General features: G+C 48.8%; 6 protein-coding genes across 7 annotated transcripts; 3 read left to right on the forward strand and 3 right to left on the reverse strand.

The window, feature by feature from the left end:
- Window positions 1-111: 111 nt before the first annotated feature.
- FOXG_10036 (uncharacterized protein) lies at window positions 112-3976 on the forward strand. Its single transcript, XM_018389276.1, has 3 exons — window positions 112-408; window positions 462-1381; window positions 1430-3976. The coding sequence occupies exons 1-3, from the start codon at window positions 162-164 to the stop codon at window positions 2402-2404; spliced, it is 2142 nt and encodes a 713-aa protein (XP_018247511.1). The 5' UTR covers window positions 112-161; the 3' UTR covers window positions 2405-3976.
- FOXG_10037 (uncharacterized protein) lies at window positions 2373-4852 on the reverse strand. The gene is made up of 2 exons (XM_018389277.1): window positions 4037-4852; window positions 2373-3984 (listed from the first exon to the last, which is right to left on the reverse strand). Exons 1-2 carry the CDS (start codon window positions 4792-4794, stop codon window positions 3390-3392), a joined length of 1353 nt encoding a protein of 450 aa, XP_018247512.1. The 5' UTR covers window positions 4795-4852; the 3' UTR covers window positions 2373-3389.
- Window positions 4853-5124: 272 nt separating this feature from the next.
- Window positions 5125-7120, reverse strand: FOXG_10038 (uncharacterized protein). 2 transcript variants are annotated; one of them, XM_018389279.1, is made up of 6 exons: window positions 6322-7048; window positions 6116-6274; window positions 6038-6066; window positions 5747-5982; window positions 5471-5697; window positions 5125-5417 (listed from the first exon to the last, which is right to left on the reverse strand). In XM_018389279.1, the coding sequence occupies exons 1-6, from the start codon at window positions 6663-6665 to the stop codon at window positions 5414-5416; spliced, it is 999 nt and encodes a 332-aa protein (XP_018247514.1). In that variant the 5' UTR covers window positions 6666-7048; the 3' UTR covers window positions 5125-5413. The 2 variants fall into 2 exon arrangements, with proteins under 2 accessions (XP_018247514.1, XP_018247513.1); XM_018389278.1 differs by having other exon boundaries at window positions 5125-5697; window positions 6322-7120.
- A 590-nt stretch (window positions 7121-7710) lies between these two features.
- On the forward strand, window positions 7711-8513 carry FOXG_10039 (uncharacterized protein). The gene has a single exon (XM_018389280.1). It carries the CDS (start codon window positions 7850-7852, stop codon window positions 8192-8194), a length of 345 nt encoding a protein of 114 aa, XP_018247515.1. The 5' UTR covers window positions 7711-7849; the 3' UTR covers window positions 8195-8513.
- Window positions 8514-10048: 1535 nt separating this feature from the next.
- Window positions 10049-13111, reverse strand: FOXG_10040 (uncharacterized protein). The gene is made up of 2 exons (XM_018389281.1): window positions 11845-13111; window positions 10049-11795 (listed from the first exon to the last, which is right to left on the reverse strand). The coding sequence occupies exons 1-2, from the start codon at window positions 12366-12368 to the stop codon at window positions 10226-10228; spliced, it is 2094 nt and encodes a 697-aa protein (XP_018247516.1). The 5' UTR covers window positions 12369-13111; the 3' UTR covers window positions 10049-10225.
- A 2682-nt stretch (window positions 13112-15793) lies between these two features.
- Window positions 15794-17401, forward strand: FOXG_10041 (uncharacterized protein). Its single transcript, XM_018389282.1, has 4 exons — window positions 15794-15958; window positions 16007-16464; window positions 16512-16781; window positions 16835-17401. The coding sequence occupies exons 1-4, from the start codon at window positions 15892-15894 to the stop codon at window positions 17270-17272; spliced, it is 1233 nt and encodes a 410-aa protein (XP_018247517.1). The 5' UTR covers window positions 15794-15891; the 3' UTR covers window positions 17273-17401.
- Window positions 17402-17638: the final 237 nt, after the last annotated feature.

Consider the following 17638-nt stretch of genomic DNA (forward strand, 5'->3'; position numbering starts at 1 on the left):
AACTCCAATTCCATCCCTAGGTTCTAATTCGCCAATTCCCGTCGCACTCGCCGATAAGCCCCCCCTCCCAAAAGAGCAAGCAATCCCGATCCCCTTCCTCTTAAGACAAACCCTCACTCCCCCATCTTCAGATGAATTAGTATTGACTCAAACGAATTAGTATGTCCAACACCAAATCCAGACGAACGCACTCTTTCGGCGGGTGTAAGACATGTCGGAAACGTCATCTCAAGTGTGATCAGTCTCTTCCGAGGTGTAATCGCTGTAAGCAGGCGGGACTGAACTGTGAGGGTTTCACGCCGGCGCTGAGATGGTTGGTTTCGACGGGGAGGGAGGTTTATGATAGACAGCCTACGCAGATTGCTGATGTTGGGGCGGAGCAGTACTCGAGGAGACATTTGTTCACTGGTAAGTTAGGTTTGTGAAGGTGTTGCAGAATTGGGTTGGGCTGACTTTTGTAGAGGAGGATAGGGAGCTTATGAGCAATGCTCTTGTTACGAATGTTCCGTCGACGGTGACGGCTGCTTTGAACCAGATTGATGAGGAGTCCAAGGGACTTGATATCAAAGATGACGCAGCGAATACCTGTGAAGTTGGGCCTTTTCAAGTCTTCAAATTTGAAACCAGTCAATCCGTCACGACGCCATCAGACCATGTCTCATTCAACGACATGGATCTCGACACTCTTTCCGAGAACCAAACCCAAGACTTTTCGGAAACCATCGAAAACGATCAAATCGCCTCCAATGACTTCTCAACAACGTCCCTCGATTTTCTGCACTGGGGTGATTTATTCACCTGGGACGTCAGCGTTCTCGACAATCCGCCTCAACTCCCCTACGACAACTTCGACACTTTGCCCATGAATCTCAATTGGCCCAACGAGGCCAACATGGGTTTCCCCGAATCTTTGGACATGATGCCTTTTGAAACAGCGAGCGATGACGTTGCGTGGCCACAGCTTGATCTCATGATGGATGCACCGCTTCTTCTGAAGCACTTCAACGACGACGTCATCAGCCAAATGGGTTCTCTCCCCATCAACGAAAAGTCAGCTTGGAAGACTCTTCACTATCCCTCTGCTATAATGACGCTGAGCGAGTTGACGATGTTGGATGTGGACAGAGATCAGATCAAGCGTGCCAATCTGGCTACCTTTTACGCTCTGATAGCTGTATCGTCATTCCACCTCTCCCTCAACTCCATCACGTTCCCAAGTCTAGCCCGACCTGGTGATCATTGGAAATCTCTATCAAGTCGCACATACGAAGCTGCGAAACAACATCTTAAAGTCAGTCTCGAAAAGGAATCGCAGCCTGGACCGCATAAAGCGAAGTACAAAGAGCAACTGATGGGTATAAGTGCCGTGCTAGCAACAGCAGTACGTTCCCCTACCACCATACACAAATGCATAAACTAACCATCGTAGCTTCTCTCTGGCAACGAAACAGATACACGGTGGTGTCTCACCGAAATGGAACGCCTCATAAGCTGGCGCGGCCTCACCAAACCAAGCATATCCCGCCGCGCCCGTCTTCTTCACAACATCTACGCCTGGATGCGCATCGTCTCCGAGAGTCTCAACGTGTACCTCGACGAGAACCACGCCATCGAAACACCCTTCCGCACCACGACCTCACGATCCATTAATCCCGACATGACACTCGACAACTTCCTGCATCTCGAACCGCGAAAACTGCACGGTCAGAAGACGAAACGCGATATTAAAGATATTCACCTCGCGGATGCGTCGCAGGATCATGAGAATATGTATATGCAGATCTACGGCGTTCCAGAGACGTGGCTTAGTTTGGTGTCGCAAATAACACGTCTCGCCAACGTAATGGATCGTTTGTCCACTTCTAAAAAATCCGACGCAGAAGCGCTCATGGCATTACAGCCGCGCGCTTCGTACCTCGAAAACGCAGTCTGTCTATTCCGCTCACGACACAACGAGAGCACAACTATGAGCGCAAGTCCCAGCGCCCCAGGTGGAACACCACACATGCACATGGTACGCGCCCTCGCCTCCGCGCTGGTAATATTCTTCTACCGACGTATCCGCAACGTGAACCCCCTCGTTCTGCAAGATAGCGTCAACGACGTTGTTGAGTCGTTGCATGCGTTTGATGAAGCGTTGGAGAGGAATAATCTGCTTGGACCGGGGACGGCGTGGCCTGCATTTATAGCGGGGGCGGAGGCGAGGGCGAGACAGAGGAGGGATATAGAGGAGTGGTTGGATAAAGGGTTCGGGAGGAGTGGGTTTGAGAGTTATAGGGCTTCGAAGGAGGTGCTGGTGGAGGTTTGGAAGAGGAGGGATGAGGCGGAGGGGATGCCATCTGGGGATGTATGTACGTGGATGGAGGTTTGTAGGGATTTACATCGTTGGCCATTGGTGTCTTAGTTACGGCTTAATGATTACGAAGTTATGCAAGTTGTATCAAATATATATTGATCGAGACTATTGTTTGGCTTTAAACTTTTGCTTCCAGCCCCGGGGCGACAACCTCGTACATGGTGTACAGCATCGCGCCCAACGTTGGTCTTATAGGAGTAGCTGGTCCACGCGTGCCGGCCATGGCCATCAGGAGGCAGTAGCAAAAAGGCCCACAGCCAGTAGACTCAATCAACAATTGATCGGTTGATCTGCAGGTCCGCCGAGGCCCTGACGCATGTACGAGCCGTGTGATGGAAGTCTTACTCAAAATACTAAATGGGACCAGAGTTGATGCCATTTGCGAGCTTGTTCTTCGTTTCTGAATCGGGTGTTTGGCCCCTTCAGAGAGATGATGTTCACCCATGCTGCTATGGACGAGTCGGCGGTGGTACGGAGACGCGACATGGCTTGGTTCGAGCTGTTGTGATCAGACAATGGCATCAATGCAAAGCTCTTTGCATTTTGCAATGACTCGGACCGTCTGCACACACAGCATTCGTAGACCTAGCGTCGGCGACTGGTAGGGTTGGTCGTCTCGAGGGTGTTAGCGGATACGCACGAGGTCGCGGACATCGGTTGTCTTTTGTGATCATCATCCTGACAACGTCCCATCACGACCTTCGCTGCATGGCTTCGGGTTATTGACATGGCGATATCACAACCCAACATCGACCCGTCTTGCGTCGCTGTTAGGCTGAAGCCTTTGGGAGTCAGGTCTTGCAGCACCAGGTATTGGATCAATAGTCGCGAAGGCTGAGTCGTCGAGCGTTTCTCCCGGCAACGAACGATCCTGAGTTCCGCCTTGACGTGCCTCGATCCTAAATGGTAAAAGTACTGGGACAGGTCTGGAATGACGGAGGATGGACTCAGCAGGCTCTCCGACTGGCATTTCGGGCTCCAAAGAGCCTGCGAGGTTCATTCCCCATTGTCCCAAACCTATCTTCTTGTGCGCTCATCCCACCTCCGTAGACTCGAACCCATCGAGAACATTTGCCCTGAACCAAGGAACGTAAACATCCCTCGCCCATCTGGCCAGCTCCCTTATCCCCGCGACAACAGCATACGTATCCAGAATACTCTGCGTCGTGCCAAACTGTCTCTCCGTCCAAAGAACAGTCTTGTCCCCCTCCAACGTCGAAAACACAAAGAGCCAGCGATGACCCTGCACGATAATCCCCGGTATAAATCCCAATTGGCCCAAAACATCGTTCGCTTTTTGTTTTCGCAGTATTTCCTCGTCTGCTGTCAAGGGCTGTGCTGTAAGGCCAATGACGGAGCGGAGGAAAGCCCATTGCGCAGCATGCCAGACTCCCATCTGGAGTTGCGCCGCGTCGAGTTCTTTGCCAGGACGCTTAGTCTCGATGCTCAGAACTATAGGGGACAATTGGAGGGGCGCGAAGTCGGTGTGGTTTACGGTGAGGGTTGGTGTTCGACGGCCGAGGGCTTGGAGGGCGTGGGAATCGGTGGGCTTGAGGTAGAGGCAGAAGTCGACCATTTTGGCTGTCGAGGAGTAGGGTACGAAGCGACGGTGCGGACGGGCGGTGGTGCTAGGAAACAGTTAGCTAAATGCCTGATGTTGTTGGAGTCCGGAAGGTTTACCAGGTAGTAAAGTTGAGAGGCGTGGCTATGGGAGCGTTGGGTTCTCTGAGGATAGCTTGTAACAGACGATGATGCACTTCCATATTCCAAGCCGCCTCTTCATGATTTGTGTCATGACAGTGACGAGCAAAATCACAGATTTGAGATATTTCTTCCGGGAGAGGAACTCGTCCCGGCAACGTATCTTCACCCTCTTCTTTGAACGCAAACCTCCACAAGCGCGTATTCTGTCCCCGAACCAGCGGGCTCTCCAGAATAGCACTCTTCTTGTCAGCAGGCAAGATCTCAATCCTGCTTACAACCTCCTCCATCGCATCAAGGAGACTGGAGATGACCGGGGGCGCGGTGTCGATATTTAGTTGTCTGCATTCAAGCCCTCTTTCTTCCAGCCTCAACCTGAGCATTTGTTTCTTTGGCGAACTCGATCGTGACCCCTCGCCTGATTCAGACCTCGAAGCGGACGAACCAGTGGATGAAGGAGGAGGGAGGTTTGCAGCGCGCGGCGTGCGATCCGGATCGATGAGGCGACGGCGCTTTGGAGTTGTTCCCTCCATTGAGTCTGAAGTTGGCGGACTAGGCAGCGCTGCCTTTCGCTTCGAGGTTTTGGAGAGGGCTTCGGATGGGAGATATTCGTTGGGGAGGGAGTCGAGCCAAGATGCTACACGCTGTTCAAGCATGGTTGGCGTCGATGAAATGACCTTGACATTGTTTGATGATGGCGATTCAAGGTCCTTGCTGCAGGTTGACTGTAGGGGCATCGGATTTGAAGGTAGCCCGAGTCGGAGTTGTAGAGCCCCAGCAGTGGTTGAAAACTGATGTCACAGAGGGTCGTGGGGTTGGCACAACAACAGCCCCACTGTATTGGATTTGCAGCGATGCTGATCTTATGGTTAATCATCAAAAGCCGTTATGTTTTTGAGAAGCCCAAGACCCTAAAAAGACGAATATTATACGTAACAGAATGTGTCTCTACAATCTACTGGGCTCTTGAGCGAAGCCCATCATAAGAAACCTCTTTGGAAGATAGAACTCACTGCCGATCACGGCGAGCCAAGAACAACCCGGAGCCGATTGAACGGAGCGGTGATCTTGGCTGAACTGAGAAAGTTTGGTCTAAATTAAATTAAAGTCTATCTAATTATATGTTAATTCATATTTAAGACGCAATTGATCTATTGATATTCATTTTCACCAACAAGATATATGCGGTTCACCACGCAACATCCGACATTGCAGTTTGGCCGTTGGTTCCGCGCCGTCCGGTCGGATCACTGCATCCGCTCGACCGATCCTTAATTCAAGAGAATGAGACAACAATAGCAAGAATTGCGCAAATAAAGCCTCATAAACATAACTCTTCATATTGGGTATCATTAACTAACTATCCCGCCATCAGCGCTTTCCAACATTGCTCCTCAAACATTCTCCAAATACCGTATTGTACATTTCGACGTATCAGGCGATGACCTCACAGGCACCTGCACACCCGCTGAGGACGGTAGGCTCTGTAGATCGTAAAAGTCAAAGTCCCCTGGATTTGTAGCGTTCGACGGTGATCGTTCAGGGCGGTCGTCGTGCTGTCGTTTCATGTCTTTGACGAGAGCGTAGAAGAAGGGAGTGTTGGAGACGATGCATGCGCAGAGAATCTCAATTGACGCCCACTACCACACGTTAACAAAGGCCCAATACCGAAAATGAAGGGGAAATTACCATCGATCGGGATCGTTGAGAAACGGACTCGTTGAGGATGAGAGGGAGGCGGAGGATCGTAATGGCTACCAACACAGCACCAACGCTGAACAAGAAGCCAAGCTGTACTTTCTCCTTGATATCGAGCCGGAGATGTCGAAGCATCGGAAACGGAAGGATTATAAGCGCAATATTTATTATTATGTTGCAAACCGCCATTAATATCAGGTTGCCGACGGCGCGATTGCATGCGACTTCTGCGGTGCAAGTGTTAGCTGTCATGCGGTGGCGAAAAACCTCGTCGCTGCTTACTCGTATCATCGTAATTGAGTGCCCACATTCTATCACCCCGTTAGCAATGTCTCGAGAAAAGTGGTAGATGGAACGTACAGTGATAGAGGGCGACATTCGGCGAGGATTGTTATAAAGACCGCGATGAACGTGGCGATGATGAACCACCAAAGCGCATCCGTGACGAGTTTGCCCCAGCGAAACACATCAATGAAGCGTGAATAAAAGGCCAATAGCCCCAACTTCAAACACCACAAACTATCCCAAATCAGCAAATTCTCTCTCAAACGTAACGGTCCACATACAACATGGCGTAGAATATCCGCGCAGGTATGAGAAGCTTATGCGAAAGCTCTCTATCCCCATCAATACTCTCCACACTCTGTCCCCAAGTCTGCGCCTCCGCCTCCGTCACAGGATCGTACGTATGGTCCGGATTCAGCGTGAACGAGAGGAGTATACAGACAGCGCGCCCAATAAGCGGCAGCACCGCGATTGTCATGTAAAAGTCGTCGATGCGCCATCGTCGGTGGCAGGTCGTGTGGATGTGGCAGCGGAATATGAGGCGGTAAAAACACCTAGCTACTATGAGAGCGACGCATATAGCAGTCGATGCTAACGTGAGGGCTGCGTCCGAGGACGATGCCATGCCTGCTCATGGTGTTGTAGTCTCTGTTACACTGGAGGTCATGTCGAAAAAAGAGAGATTGTGGAGGAGAAGGGCGAAATGAATAGGTTGGGGGAGGCGAATTGCCGGGTTGCGGGGAACGGCTTGTTACCCAAGGGAAAGGATCTGGGGTTCATTCAAATCCCTCGTGGGTGGGCGCTTCGGTTACAGGGCGTGATGCTGTTGAAGGATCGAGACTAGGATGGTTGAGCTAACGACTGAGCTATCGTTCAACGGGAATCGTTGGCGTCCACTTCAACGGCGTGGGTACATGTTAACCGGAGTAATGTTTTGTTCGATGGGAGAGAAATCTTCATTTCGTGACTGTGATCGTTGTGCAAAACGGTTGACGAACCTTGCATTTTGACATGCAGGGGACCTTGCTCTGTCTCAGATGAAGGAGAGATTTTAATTGACGGTCATTTTGTTTCTGCGGCGTAGCAGCGTTGTATTTTCGAATTAACGGCTTTTCTCGAAAACTGGGAACGGCAAACTCTAAAATAGCACTGTTGTTTACAGGGCGCGTGCAGGTTTTGACTTCAATCTGGACCGTTTCATCCCCGTTGAAAGCTCATCTTGTCTCTGCCGCTTTGACTTTCAGCGCACCGTTCCGGGCGGAAGTCAAAGTGTTCTACAGCGACGATCACAAGCAACGGTGCTGCGATAAACGAATGTCACGCGTCTGAAAGTGCGCGCACAGACTGTCGCTATTTCTAGACTGGTGATGTCGGTCCGGAAGATGGTTTAGCGTCGGCGAAGTCAGCTGAGCTTTGGAATGGTGGCATCTTAGTTCATAGACCGCCTCAAGCTCAACCTCACCCCGCAATTCAATCGTCAACCATGGCTCGTAAATGGAAGGCTGGCGTTGCATCATAAATTCGATCTGATAGAGCCAATTCAATGTCATAAAGAGAATAAAGATATGATGTTTGTTTACTCTGTAGATAAGCGTGTATTGGTGACTACCCTGTAGTACCCCACTGTTGCCTAATCATCGCAAATTCATAGCCGTTGGGTATCATCTCCTCGCTTTACCTACTGTCAGCCTTGTGCAAACATATGCAACTTTTTATGGGTAACAAAGCTATGAGATCGTTAGCCTGAAATCCCCGACCATCTTGTATGCGCCAGTATCTCTCTGTGGCTGCTGAGATTTATTAAGTGATATGCAAAAAATGTTTGATGATACACCTCGTCCGCCACCACCGGCGCCTCCGCTGCCGCCTGCCCTCAACAAGAAAGCCTCGAGAGAGTCTCCCTTTGTATTGAAAGTCAGAAACGCGCCAGAAGACTGGTTCTACCAACCCCCCGAGCCACCAGCCCACGACGATCTCTTTGAGCCCCTGACAGGGCCTTACTTCGTATACGGAACATTGAAGGACCCAAAAATGCTAGGCGATGTCCTTGGACTGGAAGAAAAGCCCGCGCTGCGACCCGCCAAGGTCGTAGGCTACTCGCGTAAACTCTGGGGACAGTATCCAGCTATGCAAGACGGTCCGCAGGACGCATAAGTCAGTGGTGCTGTCTACTATGTGCAGTCTGTTGCTCATGCGAAGAGATTGGCGGAGTACAAGACCAACAGCTACAGAGCCAAGCCATGCTTTATTCAGTATACAGATGGAAAGGAGCCTGATGAGGACTTTGGCCATGTTTTCATCTTCGTCTTTGATCCAAGGGATCTACAAGAGGGGGAGTTTGATCTGGGAAAATGGCTGAAGCGAGTGGGACGATCATCTGGATAAAACATCATAAAGTTGAAAAGTGTAATTGAGCAAGCACTACATTAAAAAGACCCTACTATATCCCTTGAAGATCTTGGCGCACACCCCAGATAATGTCCAGAAATACCCTTGAGTTTCGTCTCGAACAATATGAGTGGATGTCTAATTTGGATATAAGAACCATTGACAGGCTAGTCTGTCTTATTAAACTTTGTCTATTACATTTATGCCATCGCGAAGCAATAAATCCTAAACAAACTACACAAATCAACAAGCCGTCTGTTGCTGGGAATCTACTGCAAACATAGACCAAGCAGCCAGTTCAAAGGTCTACTACTCACTCAGCAGTCTGGGCCAAAAATTGACAGGCACCATTGAGTAAACGAATATTGATCATCCATGTAAATGGCCGACTAAGATCAGGTTCTTATTCCTGTTAGTAGTAATAGCCCAGCCGAACCATCACTAGGAGCTTGCTGTGATCAAGCTCGAGAGGCATGATCAGAGAAAAAAAGACCTTGGTGTACAGCCATTCACGTAAAGCGGTTAGGGGGAGTGTCGGGCTTTGAGCTGTTTTGGCGGTTGATTGGAGCTTCATCGTTCTATTTGTTATCATCTTGAGAAAGTCGATCTTCAGATAATCACTTACCAGTACACTATATCTGTTACAAGATTATAGACTTTTAAAGGAGTTCTGCTTGTAGAGTATTGCCAATTAGCTTATCAAGACCGGACTTGAGTCAAAGGGAACAGAGAATCCTAATTTCTTTTACGCCTTATTTAAAGTTCAATGAAACTATAATGAAGAGCGCGCTCGGATACTCTTACGTTGTACTGCTCCATTCAGACCAGTCAGTTGTGTTATTAGACATGCCTTAAGATACTGCATCGGGCTCGACCCGGACATCCAATAGCTTGGGACCTTATTGGCTTAACACCTGAAGTATACATATCATTACTTCCTTGTTGATGTCCAATGCAACCTCAGCCTGTATACTCCTCTCGTTCCGCACAGCAAGGCTAGAAGGTTCCATATTTCTCGGTCCAACCCGAAGTGGGATCATCGAAGCACGTAGTAGTGTTGCACTGAGCATACACCAAAGGGTTGATGTTACATTATCTCACCTGCATGTGCGGCAGAGTCTTTTGGGACATCTCTTTGCATGCAGCACGCTCGGGACAGCCAAGAAACGTGGTACTTGACAAAGAAGTTCCTCCACGTGCTGATGCTGAGATGCCCGCTGTGACCCAACTTCTTATCTCGGTGCTGACGGTGGTTCGAGTTCTCGCAGCCTTAGAGACTCGGAGTATCCCACTTAGATTTGTAACCATCTTGTAAGGTAACGGAGCCGGCCGCGCCGAAGATCGATCGGAAGGCCTCCGGAGGATTCATGAGGATAGAGATGAAGCGGGAAGAGGAGGTGAGACACCATCCTGCATGGTCTGTGAACATAGGCCATGTCGATGTCGTGCTGAGGTAACTTTGATGTAAACGCCAAGGGATAGACGGCCTAGGATCCGTTTAGGCAATATTGAAAGTGCATCTATGATTGACTAGGCCGAAGCAACCGCAGGAAAATTACAGATGAAATGAGCATTGCATCAGACAGTCGGCACGGGGCTTTCATGAGTCACAACTGGAGACATGACAGATCTCGTTCAAGTCCGTTTAAGCAAGACTCTTGGCTAAGGCAATAGTAGTAAATTATCTAGTACGTATTTGACATGATAACATAAACATGATGTAAAAATTGCCGAAACAAGAACAACCCAACCATCACATGTCTTTCTCTCGCAACCCCTTCTATCGCCATATCATGATCACCAGGAGTAGGCATCCACCTCAAGTTCAAAGACAGTCTTGGAGTTGCGTCCAATACCAGCAACAACAGCCCGCACATCATCACATAGGGATCCAGGGCCCGATACCACGATACCGACTCTCTTCCAGCCGGCCGATGCCTCTTCATCAATAAGAGCAGCAACATCGAACCTTGAACCAATTCTAATGTCCGTCTGTGCAGTGTTCACGGCATCGAGGGCTGGCTCGATCTCGTTGACGAGACATCGAGCTTCTGCTTTGACGCTCCATGCCAACTTGACGTTCCAGTGGTTGTGAATGAGCGCAAACAGACTAGTGATACCAACACCACCAGCGATAAGAAGAAGCCTGTCGCAGCGTAGGACCTGTTGTGTGTCGCTGCCAGGGTAAGGCCCCTCCAAGAAGGTGAGTAAGCGGTCATGGCTCTCGAGATACTTTGTGATACCGGTAGACTTTTTGATGAACAGTGTCACTCCAGCCGAGATCTCGGCTGAGGCTGATGATTGCCTGACCACTGCAATTTGAGTTGTCGACTTCTCAATGTCTTCCAATCCCGAGGAAGCTCCTGGTGAGGTTGGAGACCCAGGTGTAGCTGAGGTTCCACGGCGTTGAAGCGCAACTGTAGGAATGACTGAGAAGGGATGATTCTCCCAAGGTCGCATTGGAGCAAGCGTTGGGAAGTAGACGAAGACGTGCTTTCCAGGATCCAAACCCCAGCGAACGTTTGGTACATCGACTCGCACGTAACCAGCTCCAATGTCCTTAACCTTGGATCTCAGAATACCCAGTCTGATGACTCGTACAATTCGAACAAGGCGCTCGAAACCCCAAAGGGCAATGGCAAGGTAAAGCCAGATCTCGTGTCCAGTCGTATAGCCAGGTGAGTGCAGACGAATGGAGGCATATCGCAGCATGAGATGATACCAGCATCCGACTATGACAAGCGCAGCAATGAGGATGTGCATGAGCAAGAAAAGCTCGTAGTTGGCCTTTCGGACATAGAGTCCACTTCCAAGGCAGGTAATCACAGTGAAGATGACAGTGACTGAGCCCCAGCGTCTCCAGTCCGTGGTGCCCATCTTGTCAGAGCCTACCAAGACAAAGATAGCGTGCAGAACAGCCAGCAGAGCAAATGTTCGTCCAATCCAGCGGTGAAGCAGGATGAACGTCGAGCGCGACCAGTTAGACAGCCACAAGAGAAGGTTGTTCCTCGAGGGGAAAAGGATGATCAGTGGGAGTAAGGCGAATGCAAGAGCTCCAGTGCGGTAGACGAGATAAGCAAGTAGTTCTCGCCGTTCACCCATGAATCTAGCATGTGGCTGACGGAGCTCGTAGTCGATGGCGGTAAAGACTACGACGAGAGCAAGGAATAAGGCGATATATAGACCCTGACCAACAGAGGGAGCATTGCCCAGTTTGAATGGTAGAGGACGTACGGAATAGGTGCCGATCATGCTTGGATAGAGGATGTATGGTTTGAGTTTATCGTAGACTGATGGGATGAGAGGTAGATAGCCGGACCAGGTCATCAGTATCGGTATTCCGACGGCAACAACAACAAGAATGATACTGAAAACAAGTTAGTAACTTTCATCTGAGTGAGACTTGAGCAACATACCCATATCGTGCTCCCATTATCATCTCATGATTCGTCGCCCAAAGTGAGTTCCATTGACTGAGGTACGCAACCGGTGCGAGTGTCGATGTCTGGTTGAGAACCTTGTCTGTCAAGTTGAGTTGATACCGAGGTGGTTTGGGATCAACCTCCATGAGAGCCTCCAAGTAGGACCACTTTGCGGGAACGAATTTGCTCCCCGTAATCCACTCCTCCCAGTAACCTTCAATCTTGGACAACTTCTCATCGGCACAGTTGTCACTCATACACCAAGCCACGGATGTCAAGAAGGCTGTGTCGTTGGCTCGGCATGCTGGCGGAGTCGCCATATGTCCATCGTGCATGCTTGAGCAAGGTAGCATCAGAGGAGTAAAGGATCGAAGACATGCTTCGGCGCAGACAGGATCGTATGAAGTCAATCCATATCCCTCAAGTCCCTGAGCGTATGTTGAACTGACTTGAACTGCCAGAAGCAGTGAAAGGGAGTTTAGCAGTGCCATGCTGCCACTTGCCCCTTGGCGGTTCATCTTAGGAGGTTCAAAGTGGATATCAAAAATGTTGGTGGATTGCGTAAAGATGAGATCATCCAGTGATCATTTATAGAATGGAATAACGGTGATATAACTTTGAGTTTGTGTTATGAACAGGCCGGTGGACGACACCTGCTTTATACATCGACCTGCCATCAACATCGAGCCCAACCAGGCTGGCGGGCCCAGGCCTCGACCAGGATATCGAAGCAACACCAACACAAAGATCCCATCACAACGTTACTACCCATACGCCCAATGCTTCAGAGTCGCATCATCCCGCTTCGACTCCGGCCATCGTGATTCATCCCATAAATCCCCACGGGGAAACTCTAATTCCTCGCCCCAGAACCTCTATCAAAACCACCTACCTATCTCCGCCTGCCTCCGGGCCCTGTTTCGGTCCAATCTAGAATCGGCCCATGACAGGCCCGATTAACCGTCTAGCCGCTTGCTCCGTTTGCTGCATGCCTCGATGAACATCTCTTGGCAGGTCATGCCGAGACCTTGTGGTGAAATTGCATGCCAGATCAGCGTTGCAGTGCAGTTGGCCCTTTCCGGAGTGGGAGCCGGGTTTCTTAGATACCTGGAAGCACGGGAAGATATGCCGTCTCTTGAGAGTTTAAAGAGTCAGTTGACTTCCGTCTGATATCTCAGACTTATACTCCATAGACGATTCTCGACCTCAAATTTCTTGCTGTAAGTGAGTGTTTGTTGGCTTCCAAGACATCTTATCGCCGAGCAAGGAATTCGGAAGACCACATTCCGAAGAGTCCAATATCTAATTGAATAAACACTCATTGGACAATCCGGAAGACCTAATTCGGACCGTATTATAACACCACCCCGAATATTGACGTCGGTCATTTAGCCGGGCCTATACTCGGCGGATTTCATTGATCTTCATCAGATAACCAACCCTATCGGTAGACTCGGCGAGTTTCTTTTAAGCTTACGCGTTTTAAGAGGAAACCTGGATTTCGAGAACGAAGGCATCGTTCGATGTCTTATACTCATTCGATTCAAAACGTCATTGACGACCCTCGGAGGAAGACATTCCGCATCCTATAGCGTCGTCGGCAGATCTGGTTAAAGATCGACGAATCGTGAAACTGAAGGTACTTTACCGACATTTGCTTAGTAAATTTTTCATAAACAAGGCTAAATAGCCGTGCCTCTTTACTATTCATGCGGGAAAAACTTTAATCAGATAAACTGCCGTAATCGTACCAAGTTTTCGCTTACAACGGCTTTTGCTACGCTACTATTTACATATTGGGAAGCTAGTAATTACGAAAATGGGGCTTGGTAAGGTAAATGGTAAGGATAACGAGTCATTTGGCTTGTTCAAGAAGAGGTAGCCAGGAGCAGTGTAGCACTCTCAACCAGAGCAAGGTTACAGCGCACGAAGTATTTACTGGAATAGTAGTATTTTTCGGATGAATAAGAGGGAAGCCTGTCTCAAGATGCAAGATAGCTCGGTACTTGTGCCGTGTAGCCGATGGCCATATTTAAAAGCATCGTGGACCTCTGCAAAGTATTTCTACCTGGCCTGGATCAGGCCTCTGTCCATGACTGTCCGAGATTTATTTGGTCTTTTGCTCATATATGATGATTCTTGGAACAACGTCCAGATGGTGTCAGACAGAAATTTGATAGCCAGAGCTTTTAGGCAGCCATTTTCCAGCAACCTTCCTTGAATATGACGAAATACTCGTAGCCATCCCAAGACCCTGGAGGCTCTACTAGATCTTGAACAAAGATAGAACCGTCTTCTTATTTCCATTGTTGACAAAGGGATATGTCCTGAGACAATCTAAGCAAGAAGTTCGACGGGCTGATAAGGGATAGGGAATGCTCAATTAAGCGAACATACTGACATATAAGGTTGCATCCTAAGGTTGTTTGCACTGACGGCGGTACATTCTCTCATGAAAACATTATAAAAAAGTAGAGGTAGAGTAAAAGAAGAGTGTATTTACATGTAACAAACTGGATAGATTCTCTTGGTGTTTCTCACGTGATATTCTGCAGCCAAGTTCCAACCCAAGAGTCAGAATGCTCATTTTGAGACTGTATCATATGTGTTGGCAGCCTAAAGTTTAACCTTATGGCCAGAAATCAGCTACGTAGTTGCAGTAGTGCCTTGTCAAGTGTAGATGCGCGAGATGAATCCTGTTGCTCTAGCTCACTTTCAGCAACGAGATTACTGAAAAGCTGGATCCGACTTATCTTTCAATGTTTTGAGATTTATTAAGTATGGAGGAAATCGACTAGCATATCGAGTCGACATGCAGGAAGACACTTAGCATTTGTCATAATTGAATGCTCTATATATCAGTATTTATTATGGCGGCCTTTTAGACCGTCAATTGGACCGTCAATTGGATGACAGTCCCCACGACCTCTATCCGTACGAGCGAGTCATTAGCATCACTTTACCCAAGTTCTCTGTGGTGATATAAGCTCTCAGCCACAAGTCTCAACTGCAAACAACACATCCCTTACATCCGTAACTATATCTAAATACGCTACCGTTCCTGATACAGCCTCACTTGTTCATTATCAGCTGCCATCTGATAACCGCTTTATATCTCCCATGTGGCCCATGGTCTTTAGACCTGCCTCTTTCGGCCACCATGGTCTAATTCCCGGCCTTAATTGCAGTGATCTGATGCACGTTTTTCCCAGCACATTACAAGATCGACCGAGATACATACGTATCGCCGATGCCAAGGCGGACTCTCCTGTTGCAGACACTATTGTACGTCAATAATGCCTCGCATGGTGACTTGAACTTGTTATTCTATGGGTCATTGACAGGTCAACTTGCAGCGTCGTATTCTGCCAACATGCTGGTCCACTCACCCCACGAAACACCAAAAGATCCCAGGACAAGCAGTGTTGAGCACTGAAAGCTAGGTTCAGTACGTCGCTGGTAACAAATATTAAACCTTAAATCCGACTCATCCGATATATCGTCTCAAGATGAAAGGTTATGCGTTAAGGATCCATCTCAAATTGATAGATATGTGATCCGTGAGGAATGCTCTCATTAGACGAACAGGGTTGTTGGTGGAGTTCGTCTGAAACCCCAACCTTCAGCCGCAGTCCTTCATCTGCTTGCATCCTACAATCCTCGGACGAGCCAACCAGCAGTATGGCCAAGCGAGAGGAATGTGGAATGACGAATGTCCCATTTGTTCAAAATCAAGGTTGAGGATCGACCGTTTCATATGCCAAAACGAAACGATCCATCAGTCGGCCCGGCAAATCAGGTTCGTGATTGTTCTCCATCGCGGAAATATGCACGATAGATAAATGGAGAGATCGGGCGGATCTATTCCGTTGTTATCAGGCCATATGCGCAGGTATGTGAATGGAGTATAATCCTTGCGAACCTTGATCACAGACATATATATCCGGGTCTCTGGGCAATGTGAATCTATTTCTTATAGCCTAATCCAGTAAGCCAAAGAGGGATTGATTCCCATTGAACGAATATCTCTTTCCCTGAATCATGCATCTCAAGTTAGCGTTGCCTCTTTTCCTCGCCGTTGCTGAGGCCTGGACTCCCCAGTCCAGAGGTAAGACATGATAATGTCTAGCAGATGGCAAATACTGACCACAAACAGCGGCGGCAAAAGCCAACGGCGAGAAGATTACCGAGCGATGGCTTCCAAATGATGATAAAATCCGCGGCGTCAATCTCGGCTCGCAGTTCATAATCGAACGATGGATGGCTGAAGAATCGTGGAAGAACATGGGCTGCAGTGCTTACAACGACGAATGGGCATGCGTCAAAGGCATCGGTCAGGACAAAGCCAACGCCGCCTTCAAGAAACACTGGGAGACTTGGATCACAGAAGATGACATCAAGCAGATTGCAAGTCTTGGTCTCAATGCCGTTCGCATCCCTGTTGGATACTGGATGTACGAGGATATCATCCAGAAAGGCGAATACTGGCCCCGCGGCGGCATCTGGCATCTTGACCGAATTGTCGGATGGTGCAAGAAGCATGGCATTTATGCGGTTATTGGACTCCACTCTGCTCCTGGTATTAGCTCGCCGAACGAACAGTTCACCGGCCATGTAAGTGACTATCTCCCCTCATCAAACATATACTAACCAAGTTGCAGTCCATCCCCAATCCTGGATTCTATACTGCCGAGAACTATGAACGAGCCTTCAAGTTTCTCGAGTGGATGACCAAGCGCATCCATACTAATGGGAACTACACTACTGTTGGCATGCTCGAGGTCCTGAACGAGCCCGTACGCGCTGGCAAGTGGAAGGCTGAGGCAGATGACATGATCAAGAATTACTACCCAGGTGCATACAAGCGCATCCAGGCCATGGAGGGTTACCTCAAGGTTCCCAAAGCCGATCGCTTACACATCCAATACATGGTAAGCTATATTAAAGAGACATATTAGTGTATCTCGCGCTGACCCGATGATAGGGCAAAAGTTGGGGTGCAGGCGACCCAAGACAATACCTCCCAGACGACGATCTCATCTTCTTCGATGCCCACCGCTATCTATCCTTCGACAACAGAATCGCCGGTAATAAGAAAGCATATATCCAAACCGCCTGCAAAGACAACATGGGCCAGCACGTTTTTGTTGGTGAATGGTCCCTATCCGTGAACTCAACTTTGAAGAACACAGATGAGTTCAAGATTGAAGGCCAAGAAACATGGTACAAGGCTTACTGGGCCGCTCAAGCTGAGTCTTTTGAGAAATCAGATGGATGGTTCTTCTGGTCTTGGAAGTGTGACGGAGATCTTGGCAAGAAGGATTGGAGATGGTGTTATCAAGCTGCTGTTGCTGCCGGTGTTATTCCCAAGGACGCTAGTAAGGCTAAGAGTTTGAGCCCTTGTGCTAGGTATACCAACTAAGTTATAGAACCTTGGTGGGCCAGCTCCGTTCTTCAATTCTGTATATATTTTGAACCTTTTACTCGGTTATTGATGCCGAGCGAGTACAGAAATCTTGACTTGGAGTATCAGAAGTCTAGCGAATTGTTCCACTGCCGAAGCCATTGGCCTATCATTTCTTTCCCATGGCGCCAAAGTTAGCGGATTAATTGGTGTCCGCTTCCCGCTGGGCCTAGTGGTGAATCATAGGTGTTTCAGCTCGGACATGTTGCATCGTGAAACGCTACATGTCGAGAGAATATCGGTGTAAATAACAGCTCCAATCGCCTCCCCCAAACCCAAACTAATCTCTTGTTCTTCCCTCGAATTATTGTTCTTCCAGTCGAA

Source organism: Fusarium oxysporum, chromosome 11 (assembly GCF_000149955.1).
Source record: "Fusarium oxysporum f. sp. lycopersici 4287 chromosome 11, whole genome shotgun sequence".
In the NCBI taxonomy this organism is placed as follows: Eukaryota; Fungi; Ascomycota; class Sordariomycetes; order Hypocreales; family Nectriaceae; genus Fusarium; species Fusarium oxysporum.